This window comes from Microcaecilia unicolor, chromosome 7, assembly GCF_901765095.1.
Source record: "Microcaecilia unicolor chromosome 7, aMicUni1.1, whole genome shotgun sequence".
NCBI classification, from domain to species: Eukaryota; Metazoa; Chordata; class Amphibia; order Gymnophiona; family Siphonopidae; genus Microcaecilia; species Microcaecilia unicolor.
Window position 1 is genome coordinate 283552110 of NC_044037.1, and position 20016 is coordinate 283572125.

The 20016-nt window shown below is 43.7% G+C and overlaps 1 protein-coding gene across 1 annotated transcript in view; it reads right to left on the reverse strand.

Annotated features, from left to right (window-relative positions):
- PDIA5 (protein disulfide isomerase family A member 5) overlaps window positions 1-20016 on the reverse strand; it is a 289623-nt gene that overhangs the window by 40054 nt on the left and 229553 nt on the right. The window contains exons 13-14 of the mRNA XM_030209219.1: window positions 8313-8476; window positions 4134-4264 (exon numbers count right to left, since the gene is read on the reverse strand). Coding sequence (XP_030065079.1) covers window positions 4134-4264; window positions 8313-8476 — 295 coding nt within the window. The remainder of the gene's footprint in view (window positions 1-4133; window positions 4265-8312; window positions 8477-20016) is intronic.

Consider the following 20016-nt stretch of genomic DNA (forward strand, 5'->3'; position numbering starts at 1 on the left):
TGAAAAATATGATTAAAATGATTTTAAGTTTGAGCACATTTTGCAAACAAGAAAAATAAAAGAAATGGCTGTGAAGCCGTGTAGTGTTCGTAGGGTTCGTAATTGCCCCACCCTCGAGGGAACTCTGTGGTTTCGCTTCTGTTTCTGCAGTTCCTGTGGTCCCGCCCTTCTGCAAACAGTAAATGAGGGCGGGACCAGAGGAACAGCTGAAACAAGCGGCGTCTGTACTTGCTGCACTTCAGTGTTGCCGGACGAGCAGGAGGTAAACTTTTTAAACAGCAGCTGCCATGTACGAAGGGCTGGGGCACCCGCACACGTCCTCTTTGCTGTCGGAGGCCACAGAGACAGAGGGAGGGAGGCGCTGGTCGGTGGAAATGGGAGGGGGGGGCCCGGATAGAGGGGGGTCCTGAGACGAGGGGGGAGAACATTAATGGCAGAAGGTCATTACCTTGCTAGCACCCGTTTCATTTCAATGAGAAACGGCTTTTTTTTTTTTTTTTTACTAGTGTTAAAATAAAATGGAAAAAAAATAAACAAATAGAAACAGGCAATTTTACAGCAGTCAATCAGCCGGATTCATTAGGTTTTCCTTTTTTCTAACACCCAGAATAGCCTCCACTAGTGCACATGCAATTTTCCGACAGCAGTTATCAGCTTTAGTGGGCAGTATTCCTTAATTATGTTATATATTAGCAAGCAACAATCCTGATTTTATATGTCCACTAGTAAAAAAGCCCCGTTTCTGATGCAAATGAAACGGGGGCTAGCAATGTTTTCTTCTGTGTGCATGTGGGAGTGAGTGTGTCCCTGCCCTCTGGCCTCTCTCCCCTCCCCCCTCTGAGTCCTTCACTGTTACAGAGCCAGCGATTTGATTTCGTGCTCTGCTGTTTTCCTTCACTGACTGTGTTACAGAGAGGGCGGGGCAGACACTCATAGGGAAACCGGATATCTTGCCCCCTTCACACTTCCGGCTGGAGGCTTCATAGAACGTTGGTGTTGCCTTTTATATAGAGAGAAGTAAAAAAGCCCCGTTTCTGATGCAAATGAAACGGGGGCTAGCAATGTTTTCTTCTGTGTGCATGTGGGAGTGTGTGTGTCCCTGCCCTCTGGCCTCTCTCCCCTCCCCCCTCTGAGTCCTTCACTGTTAGAGCCAGCGATTTGATTTCGTGCTCTGCTGTTTTCCTTCACTGACTGTGTTACAGAGAGGGCGGGGCAGACACTCATAGGGAAACCGGATATCTCGCCCCCTTCACACTTCCGGCTGGAGGCTTCATAGAACGTTGGTTTTGCCTTTTATATAGAGAGATTTTTAAAAAAAATCTGTTGCTTGACTCACAGCCAGAACCGGGGAACTAAAAGGACTATTGCAGTCGACATGAAAGTATGAAGCTGGGTCCCTTGAAATAGCTTTTATAGCGAAAAACATGGTCCATGTTGGGACCCAAGACTGCTAAAGTCAAGTGGCTTTATAACTGTTACCATTAGCCCACTTGAAAAGATGGCACGTAATGGCACATATAAAAAAAAAAAGGAAAAATGTGTGCTATGATTAGAGGCCAGTGGACAATACAAGACCTTTTTTTGGAGTGTGATGGTCCTTAGAATCTATGAGTGGAGTAATAGCCTTAATGGTTAGTGCAGTGGGCTTTGGCCCTGGCAACCTGGGCTCGATTCCCACTGCAGCTCCTTGTGACCTTGGGCAAGTCACTTAACCCTCCATTGGCCCTAGGGGGCTCACAATCTGTTGTTTGCACCTGGGGCAGAGAAAAGTACCTGTATATAAATGTATACAGCACTGCGTACTAGAGAGTTGCACGGGGACTGGAATCTTGCCCATCTCAACAAGAATTTAGCCCGTCACAATCTGTCCCCACCCGTCTCTGCAAGAATTTAACCCATCCCCACAAGACCCATTCTGGTCCGCTCTCTCTCTGGATTTGAGCCACAACACTGCAGGCAAGGAAGGAACACAAGTTGAAGCTTGGAACACTCTGGTGTAAGATTAGTCTCCGATTCACTGGCACTGTGTGCTGGGAGGTCACCATATGCACGCGCCAGTAGGTCAGGTGACATCTGATGCTTGTGCCTGTGTCAGAGCTGAGGTCTGCACATCAGCCCAGGAGCACAGAGGATTAATAGTAACATAGTAAGTGATGACAAATAAAGACCTGGACGGTCCAGTCAGTCTGCCCAATAGTCACACTCATCTATTCATGATTAAATGAGTGTGATATATACTTGATTATGTTCTTTGGTGTTTCTGGGACATAGACCATAGAAGTCCACCTGGCCCTATCCTTATGTCCCATCTGCTGGAGTTGCCACTGAAGACCACTCCAGCCTATTCATCTTATTTGTGGGGCAGACCGTAAAAGTCTGTCCAGCACTGTCCTCATGTTCCAGCCACTGAAGTTGCTGTCTAAGCTCTTTCCAGCCCACCCTAAACCAGATTGCCATGTATGAGACACGGACCATACAAGTCTGCCCGGTACTGGCCCTAGATAAATCACAGCCGGAATCGCCATCTAAGCATCACTTGACACATCCACACACATGCAGCCATTTAAGTTTAGGTTTTTTTTATAACTTCTATTTTCTAAATTAGAGATCCTCTGTGTTCTCATGCCTTTTTGAATTCCTTCATCATTTGTGTCTCTACCACCTCCTTAATGGATAGCTTTCCGCATTTGTGCAGTTAAAACAAGGAGGAGGAGACAGCAAAGAACTTGGTACATGAGACGCTGGCGCAGGTGTAGCTTAAAAAGAATTGAAGAGGTGCAAAGAAAAGCTACGAGAATGGTATGGGATTTGCGTTACAAGACGTATGAGGAGAGACTTGCTGACCTGAACATGTATACCCTGGAGGAAAGGAGAAACAGGGGTGATATGATATAGACGTTCAAATATCTGAAAGGTATCAATCACCAAACGAACTTTTTCTGGAGATGGGAAGGCGGTAGAACTAGAGGACATGAAATGAGATTGAAGGGGGGCAGACTCAAGAAAAATGTCAGGAAGTATTTTTTCACGGAGAGAGTGGTGGATGCTTGGAATGCCCTCCCGCAGCAGGTGGTGGAGATGAAAACGGTAATGGAATTCAAACATGCATGGGATAAACAAAGGAATCCTGTTCGGAAGGAAGGGATCCTCAGGAGCTTAGCGGAGATTGGATGGCAGAGGCGGGGCTGGTGGTTGGGAGGCGGGGTTAGTGCTGGGCAGACTTATGTGGTCTGTGCCCTAAAAATGACAGATACAAATCAAGGGGCTGGTGGTTAGGAGTCGGGGCTAGTGCTGGGCAGACTTCTACGGTCTGTGCTGTGAAAATGGCAGATACTAATCAAGGTCAGGTATACACAAAAAAGTAGCACATACGAGCTATCTTGTTGGGCAGACTGGATGGACCATGCAGGTCTTTTTCTGCAGTCATCTACTATGTTACTTCCATGGGAACCCCGCATGAATTATTTCCATCCCCACGGGTTCTGCGGGATTCCCGCAAACCCCATCCCCATTCAGGTCTTTACTGCGTACATCTAGTAGCACTATAGAAATGATTAGTAGTATAGAATGAAAATTGATTGTAGAGACTGATGTTAACATTATTATATAAAGGTTTCGTATTTTTGTTTATAATATGTATCAACAGGTGCTGTTATAGCATGTAAAAGTACACATCTACTTTATCTACAGAATTCAAAATCTTAACTGTACCTCCTGAGGGTGTAGTTAATTTAATTTTTTTCTGCAATACTGTTATGCGAGTTATGTGTAGTTGATAACTGCACTCATAGCTAATGAGCTGCTCTGCATAAATTTTGCATTGCACTACCTCATTAGCATGAATTTGGCACTATGCTTGCAATGGCTAGAGGTACATGCAACAGAAGTATTGTTTTCATAAGAAAGCTGAAGTATGCAAAATGAAAGCACAAAGTGTGAGCTAACACCTAGCTAGCATGTGCTAAGAGAGCACTTTTTCTACATGCAGGTGCCAGTACACTGACGTCCCTGATGAGGAGAAATAGCTCCAGTCTAACGGAACATTTTAAGGGCCAGGCACTCAACCAACAGTGTTAACTATGACACAGTGAAGGAGGGCTATGAAAGATTAAAAACGGAGTGCATCTACTCACAGGGTGCATAAAACATGACAAGAGAATGCCTCTTCTTCTTCAAAGACTCTCGGAAGTCTTCACCAATAAGGTGGATGACGCTTGTTTGCTTTTCTTCCCAAGTTGGTTCAGGAGGAGGGGGTGCCTCGGGACTGGAGGAAAACAACAACAAAAAACACCCAATCAACTGAGGGTTCTAAATGCAGTGCTTAAGTAGTACAGAACTCAACCTGGAGACTACCGTATTTTTCGGACTATAAGACGCACTTTTTTCCCCCCAAATTTGGGAGGAAAATGGGGGGTGCGTCTTATAGTCCGAAGGTAGATTTGGCTGGCTGGCTGGCAGGCCGCCCGCCCTCCGAGTTCGGGATCGCCCTCCCCCCGGCCCTGTCACCACTTCTCCCTACTCACACGATCTTCCCTGGTGGTCTAGTGACGTCGGGGCAGGAAAGAGCCCCCTCTTTCCTGCCCAGCGCGCTGCTCTCCATCCTCCTGTATGCAGCCTGACGGTCTCTGCGAGATTCAAAATGGCCGCCGAGACTTCAATTCTCGGCGGCCATTTTGAATCTCGCCGAGACCGTCAGGCAGCAATGCCTACAGGAGGATGGAGAGCAGCGCGCTGGGCAGGAAAGAGGGGGTTCTTTCCTGCCCCGACGTCACTAGACCACCAGGGAAGATCGTGTGAGTAGGGAGAAGTGGTGACAGGGCCGGGGGGGGGGGGGGGGGGGGGGAGGAGGTAACCCTGACGGCGATCCCGAACTCGGAGGGAGGGAGGGATTCGGACAAGATGCACCGGAGCACCTAGGTTTTAGAGTTGGGAAAAAGGAAAAATTTTTTTTTCCTATTTCCCTCCTCTAAAACCTAGGTGCATCTTATGGTCCGGTGCGTCTTATAGTCCGAAAAATACGGTAACTGTGTGACCCTGGACTATTTTCAGTTCAAATTAGGCACATCTGAGGGAGAAATGCCTCATATAGTACCACCTACTCTAATAATGTGTGTTAGAGCAATGGGCTGAGAACCAGGGAAAGCTGGTTCAAATCTCACTGCAGCTCCCTGTGACTTTGGGCAAGTTAACACTTCACTGCATCAGGTGTAAACTGAAGGGTCCTTTTACTAAGCTGTGTTAAGCACTAATGCATGCTTAACACAGCTGAAAATGGAGTACTGCAGAACACGCTCAGGCATTCTGTGGTAAGTTTGAAATCTGCGCGCTAAAAAAACTTTCTATTTCCTTGAGGGGATATGTCGGAGCCAGAGAGAAGGTGTTCCCGTGCTAACCAGTAAGAGAATCTACATTAATGCGATCTAACTAGTTAGTGGAGGAATACGGCGAGAGCCCTTGCCAGCTGCAAAATGGGTGGCAGTAAGTGTTCACACAGTAATTTGTAAGAAATGGCCATGTACTAAATGGCAACATTAGTGCAAGGACAGCAAATGAGAGAACAGACTAACAAAAGTCTGTACACTCCATGCAATAATGAGTGAAGCTAATACTACTTAAATCGGCCTCAAAAGCTCTAAAACACTGTTGTAAATGCAGAATGTTTTAGTTAGGAGTCAATTCATCCAGAAAAAAAAAAAACTCTACAAAGAGAAAAGTCTCATTCCAAAAACCAGGTGAAGCAGAAGCTCAAAACAACTCATATAGTAAGCAAAGAGTATTCAGTTCTACTAGCAAAAAAAAAAAAAAAACCTAGCATGCACAGCAAAATATGCTGGAGCAAAACAGAACTTCTCAACACTCCAGAGTTCCAACATCATCAGTGATGTAGTGGCCTAGTGGTTAGGGTGGTGGACTTTGGTCCTGGGGAACTGAGGGACTGAGTTCGATTCCCACTTCAGGCACAGGCAGTTCCTTGTGACTCTGGGCAAGTCACTTAACCCTCCATTGCCCCATGTAAGCTGCATTGAGCCTGCCATGAGTGGGAAAGCGCAGGGTACAAATGTAACAAAAATAAAATAGATACTATTGGAGATTCTACATGGAATGTTGCTACTATTGGAGATTCTACATGGAATGTTGCTATTCCACTAGCAACATTCCATGTAGAAGGCTGCGCAGGCTTCTGCTTCTGTGAGTCTGACGTCCTGCATGTACGTGCAGGACGTCAGACTCACAGAAGCAGAAGCCTGCGCGGCCACATTGGTGATCTGCAAGGGCCGACTACTACATGGAATGTTGCTAGTGGGACTCTGGGCAAGTCACTTAACCCTCCATTGCCCCATGTAAGCCGCATTGAGCCTGCCATGAGTGGGAAAGCGCGGGGTACAAATGTAACAAAAATAAAAATTCTAAAACAATTTCTTGCATCAGCCAAAGTTTGTAATCCACAGAGCTTGAATCTTTATAAATCCTCGACAAGAGCAGAACTGCCCTCCTGACGCAGTTACTATGCGAAAAACAAGGCTCTGTCCAGTCATACAACCATTTTGGGATATGGTGTTTGGGTTACTGACTGATGTTTCGGGCAGACCATTAACTAAAGACTATGGGCTGTGGACTACTGAATACTAAACCACCAAATCTGACTGGAAAACTTTTGAAATTGGTGATCCATATTACTACTGCAGCTCAGCTAGTGTTGGCGCCGGCCTGGAAGCTTCTGGCGGTCCCTACCCGCTCATAGCTAAGGAAGGCTGTGAGTCACATGTCTAAGCTAACAGCTCTCTGCTGCAATAGATTGCTGAACTTTCATAGAATTTGGGACCCTTATGTTCAATGGCAGATAAGAAATGGAAGTCTTGCTTCTTGAGGATACTGAAGGGGGAGGGAGGGTTTTTTTTTTTTACTTGTCTAACTAATAAGCCTTGTACCAAAGGGAGATGGTATGACAGAGTTGCTTTTGTCTTAGGTGGTTTAACTTTTGTACATTTTGTTTGCTTTAAATAAATAAAAAGTATGAGCCGGGATCCCTCACATTTCAGAGAGCCTGCTCTCTGGAAGGCTCACAGTAGTTCCTTTTTGCACCAATTTAGGTAGCAACTGATGTTAAATCCAAATTTGAAAGTTCCAAGCCCCTTCGAGAGAAATTGCACTGGCTCCCAAATAAAGGAACAAATCAACTTCAAGATTTGCACCCTAGTCCACAAAATTCTTTATGGAGAAGCCCCGGGATACATGAATAACCTAATCAATCTTCCAGCCAGGAATACATCAAGCACATGCTGTTCATTCATAAAATCTCCATTACCCTACCTGTAGCGGCCTCAAATATAAATCCACTTATGCTCCCCTCCTTTTCCTTCATCAGTACCCAATTATGGAATGCGTAGCCAAAAGCTGTCAAAACTACTCAAAACCATCTCAACTTTAGGAAATTACTCAAGTCCAACCTGTTCCGGAAGGCCTAACCCCATTACCCTATTCTTTCTATCCTTGCTGATTACTACAGTCTATTGTATTTGTATAACTACCGGATTGGCGATAGCCTTTTCGGTTTATTGTAAGCCACATTGAACCAGCAAACATGTGGGAAAATTGCGGGGTATAAATGTGATAAATAAATAAATGGCAGGCTGCAGTCTATGCTCTCCCTGGGACTTGCTGCCTATGCAGTGGGGGTGTGCCGACACCCAAACTGCCCCTGCTCCATCTCCAGGCCCAGCTTCTACCAGGAGTCAAGTGCTGAAGACATGATAAAATTCTACATCCTTAAACTTGCTCTGTAAGGTCAATGAGGCGCAGGTTATTGTACCTGCCACAATTGCCCTGGTCCTCTAGCAGAGTATGAGCATTGCCAAGGGGTGTATTAAGAGCCAAGCAGGGAAAGATGGTTCCTGATGTTAAGAAATTAAGAATTTTCCAGAGCCATCTAAGCGTAAATAAGGGGAGGCTGTCAAAAATGGCAACCAAAAAAGGGGGAAGGAAGGAGGGCGGAAACAAATATTTTTAGCAAATGAAAGCACTAGGTGTTGTACCTGGTGAGAAGCAAAATTGCATATGATTCACTTCTTTGCAGACCATCTGTATAAAAAGAACAGTGCTGTACAGAACATAGAAAAGATACATTTCTTACATGGTTTCAACAATTTTCCCTTGCATACGATTTAATGGAGACAGTATGGGAGTAAATCCCATACTAACAGTGTTTAAAAGGAGAAGGGCCAGAAGATCTGGCTTCTACTGCCAGCTCATGAAGAAAGAGGCAATCCCCAACTCTTCCAGTACCAAAAAGCAACAAAATTAAAAACCCTTACTTAAGCATCCAATCCATAATCTTCTTCTGGGTTCTGAGGTGTGGCAAGGTGTACTTCTCTTCCCCATTCTCAAAATACTTTAGTGTAGGGAATCCTGAGATGTGAAACTTTTCTGCTAATGCCTTGCTGGCAGTGGCATCTACAGCAGCGAGAACACCGGGGCTCTGAAACAGAGGGAAATTGAAATGAAGGCAGAAGACATGACCCCAACTTTGGCATTATTTGGAACATGCTAGACTGTAGCCTACAAAGAAAAAGTGGTCATTCAAGGAACAAACATTAAAAAATGGATAATACACAAGACAGAACACAGTGACAAAACAAGCTTCTGGCAACGCATGCTTGTCTTCCATTTCCTGAGGGAAATCACACCATGGAAGATATCACCAGAGCTATAGACCAAGTCATGTTGTATATGACTTTGATACTGGACAATCCCATAATTACAGTGTCATGGACATGACGAGAATCAGAAAACTAAATTCTGCAAATTACACAGAGGCCAACGAAAATGTGTTTGAGAAGAATGCTGCATTCACCTAGTAATGCTATAAAAATGAGTAGTCATAAAGTGCAATAAGATTTAGAGCATTTTTTCTTTACTATTAAAAAAACAAAAAACAAAACAACAAGTTAACTTCCACTGCAGCAAACTAATGGCAAGAAATGTTCTGAAGGTACGAATAACTGACAAGATGCATTAAAACCAGGACTAAAGTGGAGTGGAGGAGTGGCCTAGTGGTTAGGGTGGTGGACTTTGGTCCTGAGGAACTGAGTTTGATTCCCACGTCTGGCACAGGCAGCTCCTTGTGACTCTGGGCAAGTCACTTAACCCTCCATTGCCCCATGTAAGCCGCATTGAGCCTGTCATGAGAGGGAAAGCGCAGGGTACAAATGTAACAAAAATAAAATAGATACTATTGGAGATTCTACATGGAATGTTGCTACTATTGGAGATTCTACATGGAATGTTGCTATTCCACTAGCTAATAACCACAAACCAGGACTCAAAAGCCACCTACTGCGAGTAAGTGTAGTAATAAACAGTTATTTCACCCGTATGTGATCAATAATTTTTGTGTGTAGAGTACCCTCAGATATAAACCACCGTGACTGCAGTCAATAATGCTGCTACAACATGGCATAGCACTTCTTTCATTGGGTAACTCTTACTATATTTTTTTGGGTAAAGAGCAACCTCTGCTCATATTTTTTTGCATCCCAATCACCACAGTGCTATAAAATCACTTATATATTTGTTTAAAAAATTACATGTACTAGGTGAAAAAAACTGTACACTTATCTCGTGAGTTCTTGCCCCTCTGGCAGAACTATGTTGCCTTGCTGAAACAATTAGCAATTGCCTTCCCCTGGATCCGCCCGAGTTCTTGCCCCTCTGGCAGAACTATGTTGCCTTGCTGAAACAATTAGCAATTGCCTTCCCCTGGATCCGCCCGACTCCGCGGGGTTTCAAAACAATTTCCTCAGGGACAAAGGGTTAAGGCTACATAAATCGCTTCTTCTTCTTTATTCTGTCTCAAGCAATCCACAAAACAAGGCAAAAACTGCTTTTACCTTGTGGCTTATAAAGCATCTGCGTCCATGTGAAATCGGAGATCACGTCACTTTTTTCTTTTTTTCTTTTTTCGACTAGCTTTATGCAAACAGTTACAAAGCTAGCAAACAGACGAAATACCAACAGATGTAGAAGAGCTTTGCAGCTCAAATTATGGTGTTCCATTCAACATTGTCATTAAGTCCCAAAGGGTTGATTGTTTTTAAAGTGAAGATCCACCACTGTTCCCGTCTAATCAATGCCGTAGTCCGGTCCATATTATTTGTCCAAGCAGGAACATGGTCAATAATAAACCACCGTAGATCTGCAAATGTATGTTTAAATTGTTCACAATGTGGAACCAGAGGAGCTGTCATGGTTTTTGTAGATAATCTGCTTTTATGTTCTATCAGTCTTACCCTCATATGTCTAATAGTGCGCCCCACATAGAACAAATGGCAGGGGCACTCAATAATGTAAACTACAAAAGATGTAGTGCAGGTCGTGCTGTATCTTAGTAGAAATGTCCTTAACGTTTGAGGATGAGTCCACTGTGTCATAGAATGAGTTTGACTACAAAATTGGCAAGAGCCGCAAGGTTGGTGAATACCTCCCTCTATGCACAAGTTATTATGTTCTACATGGAATGTTGCTAGTGGAATAGCAACATTCCATGTAGAATCTCCAACAGTGGAGGAGTGGCCTAGTGGTTAGGGTGGTGGCCTAGTGGTTAGGGTGGTGGACTTTGGTCCTGGGGAACTGAGGAACTGAGTTCGATTCCCACTTCAGGCACAGGCAGCTCCTTGTGACTCTGGGCAAGTCACTTAACCCTCCATTGCCCCATGTAAGCCGCATTGAGCCTGTCATGAGAGGGAAAGCGCAGGGTACAAATGTAACAAAAATAAAATAGATACTATTGGAGATTCTACATGGAATGTTGCTACTATTGGAGATTCTACATGGAATGTTGCTATTCCACTAGCAACATTCCATGTAGAAGGCTGCGCAGGCTTCTGTTTCTGTGAGTCTGACGTCCTGCACGTACGTGCAGGACGTCAGACTCGCAGAAGCCTGCGCGGCCACATTGGTGATCTGCAAGGGCCGACTTCTCAAATAGTAGCAACAGTGGAGGAGTGGCCTAGTGGTTAGGGTGGTGGACTTTGGTCCTGGGGAACTGAGGAACTGAGTACGATTCCCACTTCAGGCACAGGCAGCTCCTTGTAAGCTCTTTGAGCAGGGACTGTTTCTTCTATGTTTGTGCAGCGCTGCGTACGCCTTGTAGCGCTAAAGAAAGGCTAAATAGTAGTAGTAGGCAAGTCACGTAACCCTCCATTGCCCCGTGTAAGCCGCATTGAGCCTGCCATGAGTGGGAAAGCGTGGGGTACAAATGTAACAAAAATAAAAAATAAACTACAACATTGTCTCTAATTAGCTGGGAAGAAGAAACATCTATTAGGTACTGAAAAGACACTGCTTTTTTTTTTAATTTTTTTTTTTAAGGACACTTCTAGAACAGAGGACAAAGCCAGCTCAAGCGGGATGCTGGACCTAGCTACTAGAGTATTTTAGATTATAGAGGAGAGGTGGCCGATTTGTTAGTTTATGTTGCCAAGTTGTGGGTGCTTTTGACTCGTCTCTCTAAACTTGCTCTTTGTCAACTTTTGCTTGTGCTCTTGAGTTATTAGCTGGTTTTATTAGCCTGCTGTTTAGTCTCATTATGTTTAGGGTCCTATAAGAGAGGAATAGGTGTGCCTATAACTAGTACAGAATGGATCATGCCAGGCAAATTTATGGTGAGAGGGGGACTAAAAGGAATATAGTGGGTGAGTTGGTGCAGGAGAAGTGAGACATGCATGAGGAGGAGGAGATGGTGGCAAAGTGTGAAGGGGGCAAGAGCAAGTAGATGGGCTGAAGGGGGTGTCCAACTGGTGGAGGTAACAGAATAGAGGGAGGGCAGGGAGCTGGAATGGGAAATAGCCAGAGCTTTGGACCACAGCTGCAGATCAGAAATGATAACCAGATGGGGACCAGCACCAAACATGGTATACATGGTTCAATGGTTTCATAAAGAGCAGCTCATACCACATCAAAATGAATAAAGTCATCTTAAGTCCATGGTCATTTGAATGCGGAGTTCCCCAGGGTCCTCCTATTTCCCCAACTTTGTTCAGTGTCATGATGGCCCCCAATGGGAATGAAATTAGCTATGATGGGATTCAATCCTTTCATTTATGCAGATCTTACTATCTATATTCCTTTTTTAAAAGTGACATCAGAAATATTGGATACAATTAAACTGGGCCTAGACATGATAGAAATATTGGCCACAACATTTAAACGTGAATAGAGATAAGACAACATGTTATCTTGTTGGGCAGACTGGATGGACCGTGCAGGTCTTTTTCTGCCGTCATCTACTATGTTACTATGTATCCATATGTTCCATCTTTACTTACACCCTCTGCTGTCTATTAAAATGTTTTATGTATTATATTGACATTATAAATATAGTATACTATGCCAGACTTTGTAGTGTTATTTGAACAGTTTTACTGCGGTAATTGTCCATTGCACATGTTTGACATTCTAGCTGTACATCAGCTTGAGTGAATTCCTTCAAAAATGCGGTAAATGAATCCCCACATTTTCCCATCTATTTGCAGGCTCAATGTGGCTTACATAGTACCGTAATGGCGCTTGCCATGTCGGTTGATAACAAACAAGGTTATATTGTGGTCTGATGAGGTAGGTGTGTGTCAGGCACCATGAGGGTCGAAGGTAATGTAAATTGTTTATTGTTCCATACGATCATTGGTTATGCTGCGTTGCTGGGTAACCAAACTACCTGATTGAAACCCAGCTAATAATTTTAAGAGTAATCTTTGATCAGCACTTATCTTTTGAAACTCTCAAGCATCTGCTGTCATAGTCAAAATGTTTAAGATCCTTTAGAGATTAAAAAGGATTGGAGGCCATTTCACAAATTAAGTGTTTCTGACTGTTACAAATTGACTACTGTAATGTAATATATGTGGGTAACAAGGAAACTGATCAAAATGTTGCAGACAGTTCAAAACTTCCACCTAAAACTCACCTAAACTTCCGGAAACTCCTAAAGATTTACCTGTTCGAAAAGTCATACCCCAACGATCCAACCTAAATGCCTTAACCTCGCAACACAATATAAAGTTCGCACTGGACACAAACAACTCTTCCCCTTATGACCCCCAATGTGTTTATCACACCCTGATCATTACTTTGTCATAACCTCACTTTGTATTTGTTCATACCGGTATTGGCGATCGCCTCTACTGTACTATGTAAACCACATTAAGCCTGCAAATAGGTGGGAAAATGTGGGGATACAAATGTAACAAATAAAACAAAACATAGCAGCCTGTTTGATTTTCAGGGTATCAAAGTACAATAGAGTAACCCCATTATACCTCAAATGCATTCACGATGTGCTCTTCTTAACAAGAGGAGGAATTTCTGGATGTGGCCAGTTTGTCACTACAGAATACTGCAGGGAATGAAGCTAGTTCCCACAAATTAAATCAGGCAGTAGTGAACCTTCCTTTCATTTCCAAGATTGCTGAGAATATAGTTCTAATTCAATTACAAGACCTTGACCAAGCCAACACAATTCACCCACATCAGGCCGGTTTCATAAACACCACAGTACTGAAGCTGTGTTGCTTGGCATCTCTACGTTCGCCATATCCCACCTTAGACAAAGACAGGACAGTTATCCTCTCACTTGAATCATCATCAGCATTTGACCTGGTTAATCATGCCCTTCTATTGCAATGCTTCATTAATATAGGGGTAGTAGGGAATGTCTTCAACTGGTTCCTGTCTTACCTGAAGGACAGAGTTTACCATGTTAATTGGCAAAACACTCTGTTATACATTGACATGTGGGGTCCCGCAGGGTTCCATTCTATTTAACATATTCTTGTTACGCCTTTTAGCTCTTATGCTTTAACTCCCTATAAGTAATGCCACACTGGGAAAAGACCAAGGGTCCATTGAGCCCAGTATCCTGTCCACGACAGCGGCTAGTCCAGGCCAAGGGCACCTGGCAAGCTTCCCCAACGTACAAACATTCTATACATGTTACTCCTGAAATTATGGCTTTTTCCCCCAAGTCCATTTAGTAGTGGTTTATGGACTTGTCCTTTAGGAAAGGATCTCTAACCCCTTTTAAAACTCTGCCAAGCTAACCACCTTCACCACGTTCTCCGGCAACGAATTCCAGAGTTTAATTATGCGTTGGGTGAAGAAACATTTTCTCCAATTTGTTTTAAATTTACTACACTGTACTTTCATCGCATGCCCCCTAGTCCTAGTATTTTTGGAAAGCGTGAACAGACGCTTCACATCCACCTGTTCCACTTCACTCATTTTATATACCTCTATCATGTCTCCCCTCAGCCGTCTTCTCCAAGCTGAAAAGCCCTAGCCTCCTTAGTCTTTCTCCATAGTCTTGTCTACGCTGATGATATCCAAATCCTCACCTCCTTAGATTCAGCCACCTCCTTGGAAATACACGCTCAATGCTAAACTTGGTCATCACTACATGGCTTCTTGACAATAAAGTGGTTCTTAACAGCAAATGTAAGGCTCTGTTGATCTCTTTGCTAGGCTCCTCTGTACCTGTTCTCCCTTTCTTTATTCAAGGTCTCAATTCCTTCGGTACCTTCACTAAAGAGGTTTCATACTTGATACTCACCTTTCAGGCTCAGCTCTAGTCTGTAATACATCTCTGCTTTAATCAGCAGATTCAATCAGTGTGACACCTCTTTTCTCCAACAGCACTTAAGCCATTGACCCATGCCTTGTTCATTAGTACTATGGATTATTGTAATGCCTTCTTTCAGGTCTTTAGGCCCTCGATATTCATCACCTCAATTATTCAAAATGTCACTATCAAGCTAATTAAAGGTGCTCGAAAGTAAGACCATGTCATGCCACTTCTTTGCGAAGTACATTGGCTGCCCTTAACCCAGCGTACCTGATTTTTCTTCTAGTATTCAAGATCCTCCAGACTAATCTCCCAGTGTTTCTCTCTCATCTATTGACTCATAATCCTCCGCGTACCCCTCCCTGTCCCATTCATGCTGGAATGCATTGTGGGAGGGTGGATGGGGGGGGGGGGAGGGGAAATCAGATATCCTCAGGTGTTCTATTGAATATCAATACTTCCAAAGAGGGCCCGACAAGGGCTCTGAACTAACCAAAGAGATTTATGTTTCTGAAAAAGAGGTAAGCCTGCCATTTTCCCGCTCATAAATGGAGCACAGTAGCCCTGCCCCCAACATCAAGGCTAAAGGGGAAGAGGGGCCATAGCGGGGAAACAATTTTCATTGGATAAGCACCCTCCACACTGAACATACGACTCCACCGAATCACAAGGAATCACCAATGTGAAGGCAGAACCACCAATGTCATCCTTCTCTCTTCTGAATGGAGAAATTGTCCGACTATAAAACTTTTCATGCTCACTCTAGGCAAGTACTCTTCAAACTGAACCACTGATATTTAAAGTTGAACCATCATGGTGAAAATAGACCTAGAACCATCTGAACAACAAGCGTCATCCTTCCCCCTTCTCATGAACAAAAAGCAAGTATGAAGATGCCTTCTGGCACCCACTCCAGGGCAAAACTCTTGCCTCAGCCTGTTTTCTCAAGATATATGGAAAGACCACCATGGGACACGAAGCAAACATTGAATGTGTACCATCCAAGATGTGCACCGAGGTCAGAGTATGCTATGCATCTCTCCACTGATGCAGTGATGTGACTGCATCATCTGATATACGAGATTCAGCATTTTGCTTCCACTGGAATTTCCTTATGGAATGAGGTACCTGGCCAGCTTTGTCACTGCTCTAATTTTGAGCAGTTTAGAAAACTTTTGAAAACAATTTTTTATGACTTTTTGTAACTGTATATGGACATGCTACTTCATTTTGTACAATGTCGTCATTTTTTGTTGATTTTATCATTAGTGTTTTTAGGTGGTATATAAGTTTTTAAAATAAATAATCTGATCCCTTATTGTTCTTGGGATTTCTCCACCACACATCTTTTGGAATAAACCATCAAAAACTGCTAGATACCATATCAAACGTGGACAGGAGTGTTGGGTGCCTAAGGTGTGCAGTTATGGAAGTATACTGGCCTAGGTGCTGCCCACCAGTGAGACCTCATCAACTGTACTACCTTCATAGTACTCTTTTCTGGAGAAGGCTCTATGGAAGTGATTTTCAACCTTTTTCATCTCACAGAACACTTACAAGGCACAATAACTTTCAAGGCACACCACTGGAATCCAATTCATACCTGCCTGTCCCCTGCAAAAATCCATTCCATCCCCACAAGTAATCTCCTCCATCCCCACCCATACCTGTCACCTTCAGTAGTTATTTCATTTAATTATGCTACTGAAATATATTTGAGCACCAATATACCTGGTACTAGGAAACTGGGACAAGAAGGACTGTTACAGATCCCTATACAGACACCACATGCCAGCAGAATTCTTCACCTCACGTTGCAGATGCAGAACATGACTCTCAGCCGATATAAAACGGAACCGCAAAAAACATGCAGAGATACCAGACTCTGCACGTCATGCAACACCAGAGAAATAAGAAATGCATGTCCCCTCCTCTACAATAAAAAACACTGGCAGATGCAATTTCTCAAAATTGACATAATTCAATCACTAAACAAAATGAAAGTCATTTTTGTACCTTTGCTGTCTGTAGATTTTATTTTTCTAATCTTGCTCAAAGTCTCTTGTTCTGCTTCCCTTTGTGAACGTAGCTTCGCTTTCAGGAACTCCTGCCCATCTGCTGTTTTTTTCTCTCCTCCTTTCTTCATTTCCTGCCCTACATCCATCTTTAGTACTGATCTTTCAACGTTCAGCTTGCTTCCGTTTTCTGCCTCCTTCTCTAGTTTTCCATCTCTTCCATCCATGTTCCGCATTCCTCCTCATTCTCTCCCCTTTCTATCTATACGCATTTCCCCCCCTCCTTTCCCTTATATACATGTGCATTTCACCCCTTCTACACACTTTCCTTCTATCCATGTGCAGCATTCTCCCCTCCCTTCATGTGCGTTTCCCCCCTCTGCCTTCCCTTCTATACATGTGTTCCCCCCACATACACTTCCCTTCTTTCCACGTGCAGAATTTTCCTCTCTTTCATCCATGTGCATTTCCCCCTCTCCATTTCCTTCCATCCAGGTGTATTTCCCCCTCCCTTTCCTTCATGTGCATAAACCACTTCCTTTCTCTATTGCAGCTTTCCCCCCTCCTCTTCCATCCATGCGAGTCCCCACCCACACTTGCGAAATTTTCTCCTCTCCCTTTCCATACATATGCATTCCCAACTTTCCTTCCCTCCCAGTGCATCCCCCCACTACCATGTGGATCCCCACTTCCATTTCCTTTCAGTTGCATTTCCCCCTGTCCCTTCCATCCATGTGCAGCTTCTCACCTCCCCCCCATGGTACCAGTATACCTTCCTACCTCCCACTGCCCCCTTTCCCTTGGGCTACAGCTTTGCAGCATTGGCTGGCAGTGCCAGCAGCTATATCTCGCTCTCTCTGGCTTTCCCTCTATCATGTCCTATCATGCAACAGAGGGAAGGACCCTGAGCCTGCTGTAATCGCTGCCAGCCGTGCCGGCTAACGCTGAAATTATGGAGGCCCACAGTACTAGAGGGAGGTAGGAAAACTACGCTAGACCCATAGGCGGGAACAGGGGAAAGGGAGGTAAGGAGGTGATGCTGGACTATTGGAGGTATTTTGGGGTATGACGACACCTAAGCTGGTGGTATACCCGCAGACTCCATGGCACACCTGGGGAGCATCCATGACACTCCAGTTAAAAACGCTGATAGCATGGGTCCTCAAATCTAGCCCTCAAGGTCCATAACCCAGTCTGGTTTTCAGGATTTCCACAATGTATACGTATGAGATTTATTTGCATTCACTGCTTGCAAATCTCTCATACATTTTAATTTTTACTGATTGCAAGACTATCAAAGTAGACCTTCTTGCAATCAGATCTTAAGATTCCAGGAATTTAGAAACATCCAAGCTATCCGGAGAATTAAGCACATCTATTGCATCCTCCTCATTAACCATTCTAGAACCATGAAGAACATAATAAGCATCAAGTACAACCATATTATCAAATTTAGGAAAAATGTACATTCTAAACAATTCTTAAGACAATGAGTTAAAGGAAAATTCAGTAATCTCAAAATGCAAGCCCTAGAGGCATTTTCTAATTTTCCTAGTTGTAAATGAATGAATAAACTATCCTTTACAGCTGCTGAACTTGCTGCTTGCATCGTAGCACAATGAGTCTCCATTTTGGTTAATTGATCAGCCACAGAGGAGAGGTTTGTTTTTCTTAATTTTTTTTTTTTTTTAAGTCTTGCTTTGAGAATTTTGCCGGTGTCCTCAGAATATTTTGAAACTTGGGCTAAGGTCGCTTGTAATACATTTTCAATACTTATTACAACCCAAAGATCATTTAAAGTAACCTCAGTCGTAAGTGCAGCTGATGGGAGGGTTTAAATTAGATGCATTTACTGTAAATGTTACAGGTTTAGGGCAACAGGATAGGAACTACTCCAGGTATTTGAGAAAAGTCACCGGATAAATTACTTTTCCTGGCGACTAAATTGTTCTGTGGCAGAGATTAAAACTTTCTCAAATGAAGCTGTGGGCTGGCAGGGTGTACTTCGTTCTCCCAATGATAATAAGGCTTCTATGGGAAACAATTAACCTCTGTCCTGAATAAGGGAGCACACCAAGATGACAAACATGTTGGGTCCTTTCAATGAAGAGGGACACTTTTTCAGCACCAACTCATGTAGTTTTTCCTTTATGTTTACCCATAGTGTGACTAATAAAGAGCTCCCAGTTCTTGGCTCCTCAAATGGCTCCAAAGGGGCATATCCTCACACATCTTCAGGCACATGCCCATGCATCCATGTAGGGGCAGAGATTTACTCCAGCAGGGTTCTTGCCTGCAGAGTCAGCAGATTCACTCATATCCTCAGCAGTGCCTATGTCCCAACTAGAGCAAATGCATGCACAAACTGTTCCCAAGTGCTCTGTGGTGGGGTCAATGATTTAATCTAGCGGGGTCCTTGCATGCAAAGTCAGCAGACTTGCTTGTGCCCGCAGCGGTGCCTGTGTCCCGACGAGAGCAAATGTGTGCACAAGCTGTTCCCTAATTATCTGAATATCAGCCTACCATAAGTAGCCTTGAATTTTATGAAGTTTGACAAGGAGAAAAGAATATCCAATGTATATAAGTTGGTGTTTGAATTGACTGTAGGGTTTTCATCTTTGCTTCATCAATTGAGAGTGCAGTAAAGTTCCAGTTTGTTTTAAGTTACTTCATGGTGTGGTCTGGATTTTTGCGCGAGTACAATGACACCTTGCTTGCCTGGCCCTCCAACCTTAAGGCTGGCTCAGACTCTGCTCCCACCAAAATAAATTCTTTATGTGCCCCTTCTCCCAATATCCCAGGCAGTGACTAGGCAGCTGTCTAGCTCACCTATACAGCGGGGGGGGGGGGGGGGGGGGCTTACATTTATCGGCTGTCATTTACTATGTTACTATGTGCTGACCTGTACTAGAGAAAAGGCTCATTGTACACAAGTCATTCATAAATCAAATAACCATGTAATCCCATGATAAGGTGGAGAAACTAATCCAGTACTGGTTTTATCCCCACTGCTTGCATGGTGTTTTAGTTATGATTTCCAAATGTATTAAAAGAAAAAAAAAGGGGTAAAACTAGAATTAACTCAGCTTGTCTCCCACCACCAATGGAGCTGTAAGAGTACTTTATCCATATGGACTTCCTATCCCACCCCTCGCTGCAGTGTTAACAGCTCATCAGAGTTTGAGGAGCAGAGCTTCTGAGGGGGAACTTGCAGCCTAGACTTCTGTATAGGGCCTCCCACTCCCACCCCAGGAGCTAAAATTCAGGTTGCAAATCTATTTAGAAATTCAGCAGCAGATTGTACAGTTCTAAACCCTCTGCCCCAGCTTAACTAAAGCACACTGAACACTTAAATTTTTTTTTAATCACTTTCAATGGACTTGTTAT